The following is a 13,227-nucleotide window of genomic DNA, read 5'->3' on the forward strand; positions in this document are numbered from 1 at the left end:
GTGGTGGTGGTGGTGGTGGTGGTGGAGACAGTGAGAAGTGAGAGGAGATTTTGAGAATGAAGAGCAGAGGATGAGGAAAGGAAAAGTCGTGGAGAGAAAGGCTAAGATGAGTTGAAAGGAATGGCTAGTGTAGGAGGAAGGGAGTTACGGAGAGGGGGTGAGGGGAGGGCTGGAGGGAGTTAAGTGTTGGAGGAAAGGCTGGCTGGCTAGAGGAAAGGGACGGCTGGTGACCACATATCATTCAAAGGACACGAGGAGGAAGACATCACGAGGTTGTCAATTTTCTTCCTACCCCTCCACCTCCTCCTCCTTTGCATCCTCCTTCCTTTTATTTCTTTTCTTTTTGTTTCTTTACAACAGGGATTATCATGCATCTTATTATTTCTCTCAAGGTTATTTTTCTCTCAGCACCTCTTTCTCCTCCTTCATTTCCATCCATTTCTTTGTTTCTACCACTGCTGTAAGTATTTTTACTTTCTATTTTTTCTTCCCTTTGCATCTCTTCCTCGTCTTTTTTCTTCCTCCTCCTCCTTCAGTGTTTCCCCTTTCCTTTTCTCGCTGTATAATTTCTCCATTTCTTTGTTCATACTTCTGTTTTAACGATTTTCATAGCTATTTATCTTTCTATCTTCCCTTTGCATCTCCTCGTTCTCGTCCTCCTCTTCTCCTCCTCCTTCACTGTTTCACTTTTCTGTTTCTCCCTGTATCATCTCTCCAACTCTTTATTTCTACTTCTGTTTTAAAGATTTCTATTACTATTTATCTATCTCTCTCTTCCTTTCGCATCTCCTCGTCCTCGTCGTTGTCGTTGTCGTCGTCCTCCTCCTCCTCCTCCTCCTTCAGTGTTTTCCCTTTCCGTTTCCCGCTGATCCCAAGGACAATCACACTTTAACTATTTATTTTCACAGTTCTTCTCTTCCCAGCCGCTCCCCTCCGCTGTTTAGTGTTGACAATAATAATACTGCATATTACCAGCATTTAATAACATCTGCTCGAGTCACTTAATTACCAGAGTAGCACATGTTACTCAATCCACACCTGGTGCTAGCAATACTAACGAGGAGATTACGGATAATTACAATGGAGAGGCCAGGTGTGTGTGTGTGTGTGTGTGTGTGTGTGTGTGTGTGTGTGTGTGTGTGTGTGTGTGTGTGTGTGTGTGTGTGTGTGTGTGTGTGGCGCACCTGTAGAAAGGGATTAAGTATGAAAAGTCCTCCCTCCCTCATTGGTAATCCTCTCTCTCTCTCTCTCTCTCTCTCTCTCTCTCTCTCTCTCTCTCTCTCTGAGGACGAACGTACTATTACTTAAGAAAAATTAGATGTCGTTGAGCACAATTTTCTCTCTCTCTCTCTCTCTCTCTCTCTCTCTCTCTCTCTCTGCTTGACCTCTTCAATACTGAAACCCATTTTTACTATGATTCTGTGGTATGATTAGACGATTTTATTTCAAACAGGCAGGCTCTATGAACGACAAAAGATTATTGGACACAGAAGTCTTTACATTTTAATCCTCATGTAAGTTTCTGAACCCATATAAAATCGCTGAATAATAACCAGAATGAATATGAAAACGCGGCACAGTACTAAAGGGGTTAAGACTAATACACGCACAAGAGAGAGAGAGAGAGAGAGAGAGAGAGAGAGAGAGAGAGAGAGAGAGAGAGAGAGAGAGAGAGAGAGAGAGAGAGAGAGAGAGACGCAGAAGATACGCATTTAATGACAGAAAAAAATAATAAGGCCGGAAACGACAATCATGAGAGGAAAGAAAAAACAATAAAAAAAAAAATATAGAACAGGGAAAAAGTTACGTAAAAAACAAAAACAGCTGGGTACGAGATAAAGAAAACGGGAGATCGCCCATTCACAAAGAGCCACACGAAGGACACGGATAATGAAAGGAGGAAATAAAAGGAAAGGGAGAGGCGAGGATGAACACATGGGGAGGAAACTGCACTCACCACCACCACCACCACCACTAAACCCTCCGTAGCTCTTGCAGATAATGAAACGAAGAAATAAAGGAAGGTAAAAGGAGAAGAAGAGGAGAGGAGATTCAGTAAATGGACACGGAGCTGTAATAACTACTACTACTACTACTATTATTATACCCGCCGGAACCTTACTTCAAATAAAGAAAGAAAGAAATGATAAGAAGATAAGAGGAGAGTGAAGAGAACATAGGATACAGGATTGTAGTAACCACCAACATCACCACCACCACCACAACTAAACCCACTACAACTACGTCAGATAATGAAAGAAAGAAATAAAAACATGGAGAACGCGAGAAAGGAGAGAAAACTATGCGGGGAGCTCAAATAACCACTATTACTATTACTATTACTACTACTACTACTACTACTACTACTACTACTATATCCCCCGTAGCTGCGCCATTGCAAGCCCAAAGTGTCAGCAGCTGTGCCTGGTGCGCCTGTTAACCATAGAATTGACGGGCGCCACGTGGGGAGATTAAAGGTGCACGACGGAAGGAAAGGAGGAAGAAGGAAGGAAGGAAAAGGGGAAAAAAAGGAGACTGAAGGAAGGAAGGCAAGAAAGATTAATGGATTTATTGTATGATTACTTTCAGGTATCGCAGCGACGAGATTGCTGCAGGAGGGAGGGAGGGAGGAAGGAAGGAAGGAAGGAAGGAAGGAAGGAAGGAAGGAAGGAAGGAAGGAAGGAAGGAAGGAAGGAAGGGAAATAAAACCAATACGCTAATTAACGTGTGTTCGATAACTCATGAAAGTGAATGGCTATGGCAGAGTATTGAGTATTAAAAGTCAGCGTACATTCTCCCCACCCCCCCCTCTCTCTTTCTCTCTCTACTACAGTTATCACAACCAATACTGCCATCATTCCACTAAAAAATCGTACATCTTCAAGCCACCACGTACTATGGCGTACTACACATCCCTCCTGGCGCCCCTGCAAAAATATACGTACCGTGGAACGTCAAACATTTTGCAAACAAACAAAAAGTTGCCAGAAAGGGAACCAAGAAGGAACGCGTGCCCGTACAGAATGGCCTTCCTAAAACCATGTCAAGGTCACACACACACACACACACACACACACACACACACACACACACACACACACACACACACACACACGGTGGTTTTCCTTGCTCCCCGCTTCGTTCAAAACATCTCGCCGTTCCCATTCTCTCTTTGGCACACAAAAACGCAGCCTACGTCGTGGCCCCTCATCAACCCACACCATAAGACATTATTGCTGCTCATGGAGACACCATAAGCAAGGGGGTGTTAGGGCGGAAGGCACGTTGCTGGGAGGATGGTGGTGGTGGTTGTGATGACGGGCGAACCGATAGATCAAAACAAGTCGTGTGGATGCTTATAAACAATGTGGTCCCTTGTTTTACCAATGATGTGTGTGTGTGTGTGTGTGTGTGTGTGTGTGTGTGTGTGGTCAGCACGCGTAGTTAGTACCCATCCTTTCTCCCGAGACCTTGCGTATATACACTTTAACCTTCCCGTGAGCTCATGAAGAAGAACCATACAAAGAAATTGTAAGGCAGACAACAGCATGCTACGTGTCACTCCAACCAACAAGACCCCGGAAGCAACAGCACCACCAGCAGCAATGGAGTTTCCTTTGACAGAGCCACGATGAGGGAATCTGATTAATTACGCCACACAAGGCGGTGGGGTGGACGGAATGAATTACGCGCTTCACGAAAATGAATAACAGTTGCCTGGCAGTCCTCAAGTCGATTTTACTGACAATATAAGCACGGGCGGGCACGAACACGCGCGCACGCACGCACACACGGTTTTAAAACTATGATCATTCACTATAATACTCGACTCAGTGGCGGCAGCGGAGGAGGAGGAGGAGGAGGAGGAGGAGGAGGAGGAGGAGGAGGAGGAGGAGGAGGAGGAGGAGGAGGAGGAGGAGGAGATGAAAATGAAGGAGAAGGAAAAGGAGAAGAGAAGGAGAAGGAGAAGGAGAAGGAGAAGGAGAAGGAGAAGGAAAAGGAAAAGGAAAAGGAAAAGGAGAAGGAGGTGGTGGTGGTGGTGGTGGTGGTTGGGAATCACTATCGACCTGGAACACGGGCGAGGTCGACTCAGCACACGCCGTTCCCGAGCCTAGTCGTTACTATCGACAAGCTTTCCTTCACTCCCAAGTACGAAGGAAAGAAAACGAAAGCATTTATCATCAAAATTCAAAAGCAGGAGGGAATGACGGATTAAGTCTTACCGGGAGCGAACAGCTGGAAAATGGAAAAACGTTAGGAAACTATAGTGAATTTCCCCGAGCAGAGGCAAGGAGAGGCGAGGCAAGACGCAGTGCAGACAATGGCTATGAAGGGCTGTCTGTGCCCGAAGCGAGATGCACCGGCTGGGGTGTTAGCAACGCTGGCTGGTGGCAGGCGGTTCAATAAGCTTCACATGACGACGCCTCTTACCCCTCCTACTACACCCTAAAGGCTTTATCCAACTCTACACTAATATAATGTAGCCCTGCAATCATTCCCAGCGTAGAGTGAGTGGTGCTTGTGTGACGACCCGATCCAGTCCGGCTTAACAGGCTCACAATCTGGTGCATCCTACAGCCCAGCAGAGCCTCGTAATCTTACCCATGCTAGCTTAACACGGCATAACTTGATTAACAGCCTAACTCACTCAGCTTTCCCCAACCAGTAACCCACACCAATACATGTTTTCTTCTGTTCAATTTTCTCATGTTTCTCTCTCTCTCTCTCTCTCTCTCTCATTGCGGGAGGAATGGTGCCTTCAGTACACCAGGTTCACATGACAGCCTTCCCCTCCCATGCAGCGGTTGACGGTATCGATGTAGGCTATGCGTCATCCGATCCCATCCCCGCACACATACAAACGGTGGGATCAACAAGGTTGGTGGCGGTGGTGGTGGATCGATGTCAAGGTCACCACCGCGGCCTGGCTATTCAATAAGCACTTCAAGGTTGGTCGAGTAGTACTGGATCCACTCCACGCTGATCCATCTCCAACGCGTCAACTTTTTAAAGTATTAATATTCGCTACCTCTTAAATGATATTGTTTTTTTTTTTTACTTATTCATTTACTTATTTATTTATCTATTTATTTATTTATTTACTTTTACGAAGAATAAACTCAAGGTTACTGTTACGGACCTTTAAATTGAAAACTTTTGAGGTTAGTGTTTAGTCCACGAGTGTTGTAATGTCACCCCACCCACCCACCCACACCACCAGAACTTCCACCCTGTAATCTTTGGTTGCTCGCAAGGATCATCCATTTTTTACGTCACAAGATTACTCGTTCTCATGGATATTTCCTTATCCTATCAGGGGTGAGAGGGGACTCTCTACCTGCTTCTGTATTTCCATCTTCCTATGACCTGAACTCATTTAAGAGGGAGGTTTCAAGAAAATCATCCCTTTATTTTGCCTACTCTCGCGGACCTACACGGGGACTGGCAACTAAATGGGCTTTTTTTTTTTAACACTTTCTGTTGCTCTTGGCCAGTTTTTCCCTTACATAAAAAAAACACCAATACACCTGACCCTTGCATTGACGGATTGAGGACTTGCTCTAACTACTTTCTAAAGAGAGAGATATGACAAACGTGTGCAGAGGTCAAGTGTGAATGTATCTTTAACCCATCAGCGTCCTAGTCAGTGTGGGAGGTGCGTGTTGCGGTGCCAAAGGTCCTCCTATATCCTCGTCATGTATACAGTACGCCACCTAATGTAAATTAAACCACGTAAATATTATGGCACTAAAGTTTAAAGAAAAGTAAAGTATCTTCTCACCGCCACCTGTGAAGGCACTGCACTGGTGGTGGTGGCGTGGCACTGTCTTCCGGGGCGCGGAGTGATGGGGTGCCACGTGTGTGTGTGTGTGTGTGTGTGTGTGTGTGTGTGTGTGTGTGTGTGTGTGTGTGTGTGTGTGTGTGTTTTCCGGTGGTGGCTGAAAGATAGGGCGTCACTTCAAATCACTTTAATGTGTGTGTGTGTGTGTGTGTGTGTGTGTGTGTGTGTGTGTGTGTGTGTGTGTGTGTGTGTGTGTGTAATTCACTGTTTGATCTGCTGCAGTCTCTGACGAGACAGCCAGACGTTACCCTATGGAACGAGGTCAGAGCTCATTATTTCCGATCTTCGGATAGGCCTGAGACCAGGCACACACCACACACCGGGACAACAAGGTCACAACTCCTCGATTTACATCCCGTATCTACTCACTGCTAGGTGAACAGGGGCTACACGTGAAAAGAGACACACCCAAATATCTCCACCCGGCCGGGGAATCGAACCCCGGTCCTCTGGCTTGTGAAGCCAGCGCTCTAACCACTGAGCTACCGTGGTTAGAGCACACACACACACACACACACCGTGTGTGTGTGTGTGTGTGTGTGTGTGTGTGTGTGTGTCTCCTGACCACCTAATTATCAAATCATCTGCGTGCGCGCACGCACGCACACACGCATGCACGCAAGCACACACACACACACACACACACACACACACACACACACACACACACACACCTCCACTAGAATCACTATATTAATCGTGAAGAGCAACGAGGCCTCATAATTATATATAAAAAAATAACTAAACACACAACTGAAAAACTGTAAACTCAAGAACAATAACAATCAAGCTACGTAATACATATCTACATCACCATCAAAACAACAGACTAACACTTTCACCGAATACAGTTAACAGGGAAACTATCTAAGATACAACAACAACAACAACAACAACAACAACTAACTACTACTACTACTACTACTACTACTACTACTGCAAATGATGTAATAGTCTCGTTAATCCCTTCTACATATGCTTCGTTACGTAATCTAATTTTCTATACCCTCTGACACTTTAATACTGGAGTAACAACATTTAACAGGGACTTAAAAATTTAAAGCTCACTAGTCTTTATCTGGTACTGGTAGAGCTTGCTGATGAGGTGAAGGGGATAGTGTGCCAGAGAAGGTGACTTTGTGGGAGAGGAAAACTGGGCCAAGGTAAAGGGGAGGTGGTTAAAGTAGCTGGGGAAATCAGGAGAGGGGAAGAAGAAGAGAGAGAGAGAGAGAGAGAGAGAGAGAGAGAGAGAGAGAGAGAGAGAGAGAGAGAGAGAGAGAGAGAGAGAGAGAGAGAGAGAGAGAGAGAGAGAGAGAGAGAGAGAGAGAGAGAGAGATGGTAGGGGAATTGATAATCTGAGTATGGTGTGGAAAAAGTTGTAAAATTATGACGAGATAAGATACTGGCGGCGGCGGCGGCGGTGGTGGCGGCGGTGGTAGTGGTGGTGGTGGTGGTGGTGGTGGTAGGTAAGAAGTTCAAAGTAAAATGGTGGTGGTGGTGATAATATAATACAGTAGCTATGCAAGACATGAAGATGTGGGCAATTTATAATAGTAATAGTGCATAGACAGCATTGTGGGTGATAGTAATGGTGACAACTTGATGGTGAAGCTGTGCTAAAGCTATAATGATGTGTATGGACAATGATGCTGTGATGATATGGGTTGATGACAGCTTTGAGTAAGTAACAATATGATACTACTGGTGGCAGTGGTGGTGGTGGTGGTAGCAGTGGTTGTGATGGCCTTAATAGAGTGAAGGAGTGCAGCCAGCAAGCAGGTAGGCAGGCAGGCAAACAGACAGGTGAGTACCAAGGTCCAGGTGTAGCACACAGGAAGCTGTGTCAATATTAGCAGGTAGGCAGCATCAACACCTGGATGAGGCAATACTGATGAAGAAAGATCACCTGCACTGCAACACGTAACTGGAAACTTTTTTTTCCCCCAATCCAACCCACCCTGCACAACACACTTTTTCTAACACAGCTAAATATCGCTGACTTTTACATTGGGTGGAGGGCAATTATGTAAGAAATTATCTGTAGTATATATTAAACACTACCTGATTAACAGCATTTCATTTTTCAAACAGTTACTGTAAAAAATAAAAACAAATAAATAAGCACAAAAGTGAAAATCTTCACAAATTCACACATAGCACTGGGAAAGACAAAACAATCAACATTCCCATGGGGGTTCTTGGCTTACTGAACTCAACTCAACTCTGATGTAATGTTCATAAAACACTGTCATTAAGATGAACTACAAAAATCACAATTAAGTAACATAGGAGACCCATTAATAAAGTGGCTATCAGGTAAGAATGTAAAGTGCAGCCATTTTGGTGAGAGTACTAGTGAGGTGATTCATCGTGGAAGCCCTGGTGGTGGCTGGCGGTGGTTTAAAATTCACAGATATGTCCCTAGAAACCTTGTACAAGCCACAAAACAAGTCCTGGACAGCTGTACGATGCTGTGTGGAGGAGGAGGAGGGTAGTAGTGGTGGTGTTGGAATTTGGAGGTGTTCAAGCAAGGAAGAGTATGATGATGGGGAAGTGTGGAGCAAGAAAGGATAGGGAAAGTGTGATATAGCATATGGTGTCAAGAAATGTAGTGTTTAGTGAAGCATCATGTTATATGGAGTGTGGAGCAAGAAGAGGCTATGGAGGTGTGGTGGAAGGAAAAGGATGATGTTGAGAAGTGTATTTGAGACAGTCTGCACCAAATCAGACCATAAGTACTTTTTTCATTACTGCTGAATCCAACTGGACTGGGTGACACAGACAAGACTGCTCTGTATGCATTGAAAATTCAGATGACAAAGATTTACTCTTAGGTTTCCACACATACAGCAGTGTATGTTAATATGAACAAAACTGTTTCTAGAAAACTTTTTTGTGACACCACTGAATGAGTAATGCATTGCTGAGACCAACTATTCATCTGTGACAAAGTGCCTGAGTTTAAAATCATGCTCCTAGACATTTCTCACTGAAAAATTGAACCATTGGCCCAAATTCATTATTGTTTACGATGCTCAACTGTGATCCGCCACGACCAAACACTATAAGGCACTCAGACATTCATAACATCATTAGCATATGTTTTTGCCTTCTAGTCAAAGCAAATAACCATAAAGTGTTTTTTGTTTGTTTATTTTTTAAACAATAATGAAACCTGCCTCCATTATCAATTATTCACCAGGGAATCTTAGAACAGCCTCAATTAATTTTGCTTAGTTTGCAACAATCAGCCATGAGGCAGAAAAACAACAGGTATACATACACACACACACACACACACACACACACACACACACACACACACACACATATATATATATATATATATATATATATATATATATATATATATATATATATATATATATATATATTTTTTTTTTTTTTTTTTTTTTCCACAAAATTCCCTTTGCTAATTGTATTTTTTTTTTCTTTTTGGCAATAGCATATTCAACACTTATATTATTTCTGTATTGGAGATTTCCTTTATTTCTTCATAATTTTGAAGGTAACTAATTTGCCTTCCTATAACTTCATTGCACAACACAGTAGTACATTGACTTAAGAGTGCACCAACTTAAGAGTTTTCTGAGTTATGAGCTGTTACTCAGTTGATATTGTGCTTTGAGTTTTGAGCCAAAATCTGAATTACGCGAAAGTTTTAGATATACCACCACTAGACAGCACAACAAAACAAACCCAAACAAAGATGGGTAACTGTTGCTTCCACTGACAAGGTCTTGCTACCAAAAAATCTTATGCAAATATTGTAGCATTTTCTTCACACAAACATCCAAGCATACTCTAGCTACATGAACATTCTGTGTGCAATATAGCTTTTAATAGCAATCAAGCAAAAGGTGGATTAAGAAACCTTACTTCCACTACTTTGTCACTCTTTACAACATAAGTCCACTCCACACAAGTCAGTTATGGTGGAGTTACCTGCAATTCATGCTTCTCAATCCACTTCACCATGAAACCACTAATTTTCTCCCCTTTCCACCATCATCACTTTTCAAAACTACTTTCACCATGACACAATACAAGAAGGGCAAACTGAATATGGTGTAGCTAATCATGCCAGAATACAGGAGAAGGCTTTCCTTCTTTCCTTACACTGCAATGCCATGTGAGTGATGCAAGAAGCCACAGGTGAAACCTTTACTATGAAAGATGCAATGAAATACTTCAGATCTATCAGCACAAATCTATTGCTTGTGAGCTGCACCTTCTGCTGCTGGGAATGGTCTTAGTCAAAGAATTTCCCTTTTTCTATGTATTCCCTCCTTGCATGCTCTAATCCTCTCACTCTTGCTCTGCAGCTTGTCCATTACACTGAGGCCTGTTTGCATTCAATACTAAGGTCAATGAAATCAGTGACATAATTTATATAATCTAATAAAAAATTTGGTTGACTCAGTAACTGTTGCCATTGATGCAGGCACAAGGGTGTTGAGGAAGGCTGCCTTGGATGGCTGCTTTGGCCAGTGGTCACTAACTCTAAAATCCTAGAGAATTCACATTGTTCTCTTCAATAAAAAAAAATTGTGAATTTGTCAACATTACAAATACATTAGCTTGAAAAGAAAATAATAATCTTTCTTTCTCTTAAGGAACAAAACTATATATATATATATATATATATATATATATATATATATATATATATATATATATATATATATATATATATATATATATATATATATATATATATATATATATATATATATATATATATATATATATATATATAAATAAATGGCAAGCAAAGATATAGGAATACTGGCCTTACAAGTCAACCTGGTAATGTTGACTTGTATAAGTGGATAAGGGGATGAGCGTGGGATTGGGCAACCGTCCATGCCACAAGTCCTACCACATGCCACCTTGAAACTTTGTCATCTGTCAAGTGGTTTAAAGTAATCTACATGTCACCATGATACCCAGGTTCTACATCAAAGATGCGCTTGGATGATGATATGGGCCCTAATATGGATACCAATATAAATAAAATTACATGCGCCGCTAATGGGTGGAAGCTGGACAGCGCTTCCCATACTCTTCAAGTAGACCTACAGGTGCTATAGGCTATAATTTTAAAAGAAAAAAAATAAATTAAAAAGAAAATTAAAAATGAATAAAAAAAAAGAATGCTAAGTCATACATACACACACCACAATGATCCTTGTATATCCTTATAATATTTCAATGAAACTTTGATAAATTGAGTCTTTGAGATGTAGTTATTTCTCATATCAGCAGTTAAGGCAAAAACAGTAAACACATACACTGGTGTGGCTGGTGTTTATACCGTCCAGGGTGGCCCGCAGCCTTCAAGTTTGCTGCCTTTCCCGAAATATTACAATATTACAATCATAATGCACACTAACCCCTCAAATTTTAAATGTAAATATTCAGACCAAATTAGTTATCCTTTACTGAGTAAAGATGCATTTATCAAGAGCTTGGGCTCAGGCCTAATGATCAACAACACACACAGGCCTAATGACGTAAAAGTGAAGTGACAACTGTGAGGACCAAGTGCCGTCCCCCCAAAAAAATCCCCTAAGACGGACCACCCCCTCTGCAGGCCCCATAAGCTAGGCCACTGCATACATGCATCCATTACACACATCATGTTTTGTACCCTTGGTCTGGATGGTCCAGGTTAGGTGGCAAGTGACACGTGCAAAGCGAGCCTGCAGATAGAGTGAACCAGCCAGGGCCACGTGAGTCACAGTCTGAGTACTATGCATGCACCAAACCAAACTATGCAACACACCAAGACAACACTCCACAGCAGCACAACACAAGCCAAACAAACAACAAATAACCAAGGTGCATAGTGTTAATAACTAAACCATTATTACTAAGGTAACCTACACATAATCACAAGATAAGACTGATGTTGAACTTTGAACCACCTCTAGTTACCCACCGGCACTGCATTGTCACATGTTCACACCACTCACTGCCTGCCCTTCCCCTTTCCCTTTCGTATCACAACATGAATCCAAATACACACACACACACACTACTGTCATTCAAAGATCACCCCTTCACAACACAAGGTTTACTGTTCAAGGCCGCAGCGGAACCGAAGGCCGAGCGCACACCACCAGTCAGCCTTCAGCCTCCCCTACGTGGGCCGAAGCGCTGAGCTGGCACAGGCAAGGGCGTTGACATGACAGGTTGGCTCACGTCACCCCCGCGGCCTCCTGACAGTTACTACCTACAGCGAGCCAGTAAACAGTCAACACCAGTCCGCAGCGTAACATTTGCTGGGATACCTTATTACCTTTGCTGTGGGATTGTTATGGAGCTCAAATTGGTCTCTATGCATTTAAGGGGAAAATCAACCGGAACATATGATCGAAAATGTCAGTAAATTAAGGGATATCCTTCCCTTTTAGTCATTACCCATTAAACATACGCCATTTAAGGCATTAACAAAGAAATACGGGTTATCTACTATCTACCCATACGTGCAGAGGAAAAATACACAGGTAAAATATACACAGGTTTGAAAACCCCTTTTGAGAGAGAGAAAAATGAACACCTCTTAAATCAATTACTGCAAGAAATGCCTTAGTACTCACTGGAGGCCTGGGTGAGCTTGGTGGACCAAGTGGTGGTGGTGGTGGTCGGGGTCGCCTCCTGCTCCCGGGACTCCTGCAGCAGGCGGCGAGGGGGTGGCGGTCACCATTCGTCCCCCCGCAGTTCCCGCTGCTGTCGCTTCCATCACGGGCTTCACTTGGCCCTGGCGCACCAATTCCTACTTATATTGGTGCTTCAGGGTTGTTGTTGCGTTTACGTTAACATTGTGACGTATATACAGGCCCTCCTCTCACTGGCCAGCCGTCAGTCAGAGACACACACACACGTCCTCCTCCCTCGATTGCTCCCACCTTAATGGCGCGTTATTTTGACCGAGCCTTGTTATCTGACGTGACATAGGTTTTCACTGCTTTAATCCTTGTAACTGTGTGCTAGAATTTATCAGTTGTGCTTAGTTGTTGCTGAATGTCATGGCTGTTTCTTTTATATATATTTAATTACTAGGTACATGTCTTGTTAGATGTTCAATGCACAAAAGTTGCATCTATATATACTATTCTTGCTTGCATGTTTATCCTCTATTTCAATTGATACAATATACGATACTCTAAGAGACTAATAGACAGTAACAATACTTTCTATACTATCCAGATAATATTTACTGTGAAGATAATTTCTTTTTATTTCCACGAGATTTGGCTTATCATATGACTTTTTTTCAATATCTTTACTATTTTATGATTGATTAATGAATTTTACTCATTTTCATACGTTATCTTTTAATCAATATCTATCTGTTG

The 13,227-nt window shown here is 42.6% G+C and overlaps 1 protein-coding gene across 2 annotated transcripts in view; it reads right to left on the bottom strand.

Moving 5' to 3' along the window:
• The window catches only part of LOC123504764 (protein Aster-B-like), a 135,794-nt gene extending 123,001 nt beyond the window's left edge, over positions 1-12,793 (bottom strand). For both annotated transcript variants that reach the window (XM_045255567.1, XM_045255566.1), the window contains exon 1: positions 12,469-12,793. In XM_045255567.1, coding sequence (XP_045111502.1) covers positions 12,469-12,611 — 143 coding nt within the window. In that variant the 5' untranslated portion in view covers positions 12,612-12,793. The remainder of the gene's footprint in view (positions 1-12,468) is intronic.
• Positions 12,794-13,227: the final 434 nt, after the last annotated feature.

The sequence above is a fragment of the Portunus trituberculatus genome, chromosome 17 (assembly GCF_017591435.1).
Source record: "Portunus trituberculatus isolate SZX2019 chromosome 17, ASM1759143v1, whole genome shotgun sequence".
Classification (NCBI taxonomy): Eukaryota; Metazoa; Arthropoda; class Malacostraca; order Decapoda; family Portunidae; genus Portunus; species Portunus trituberculatus.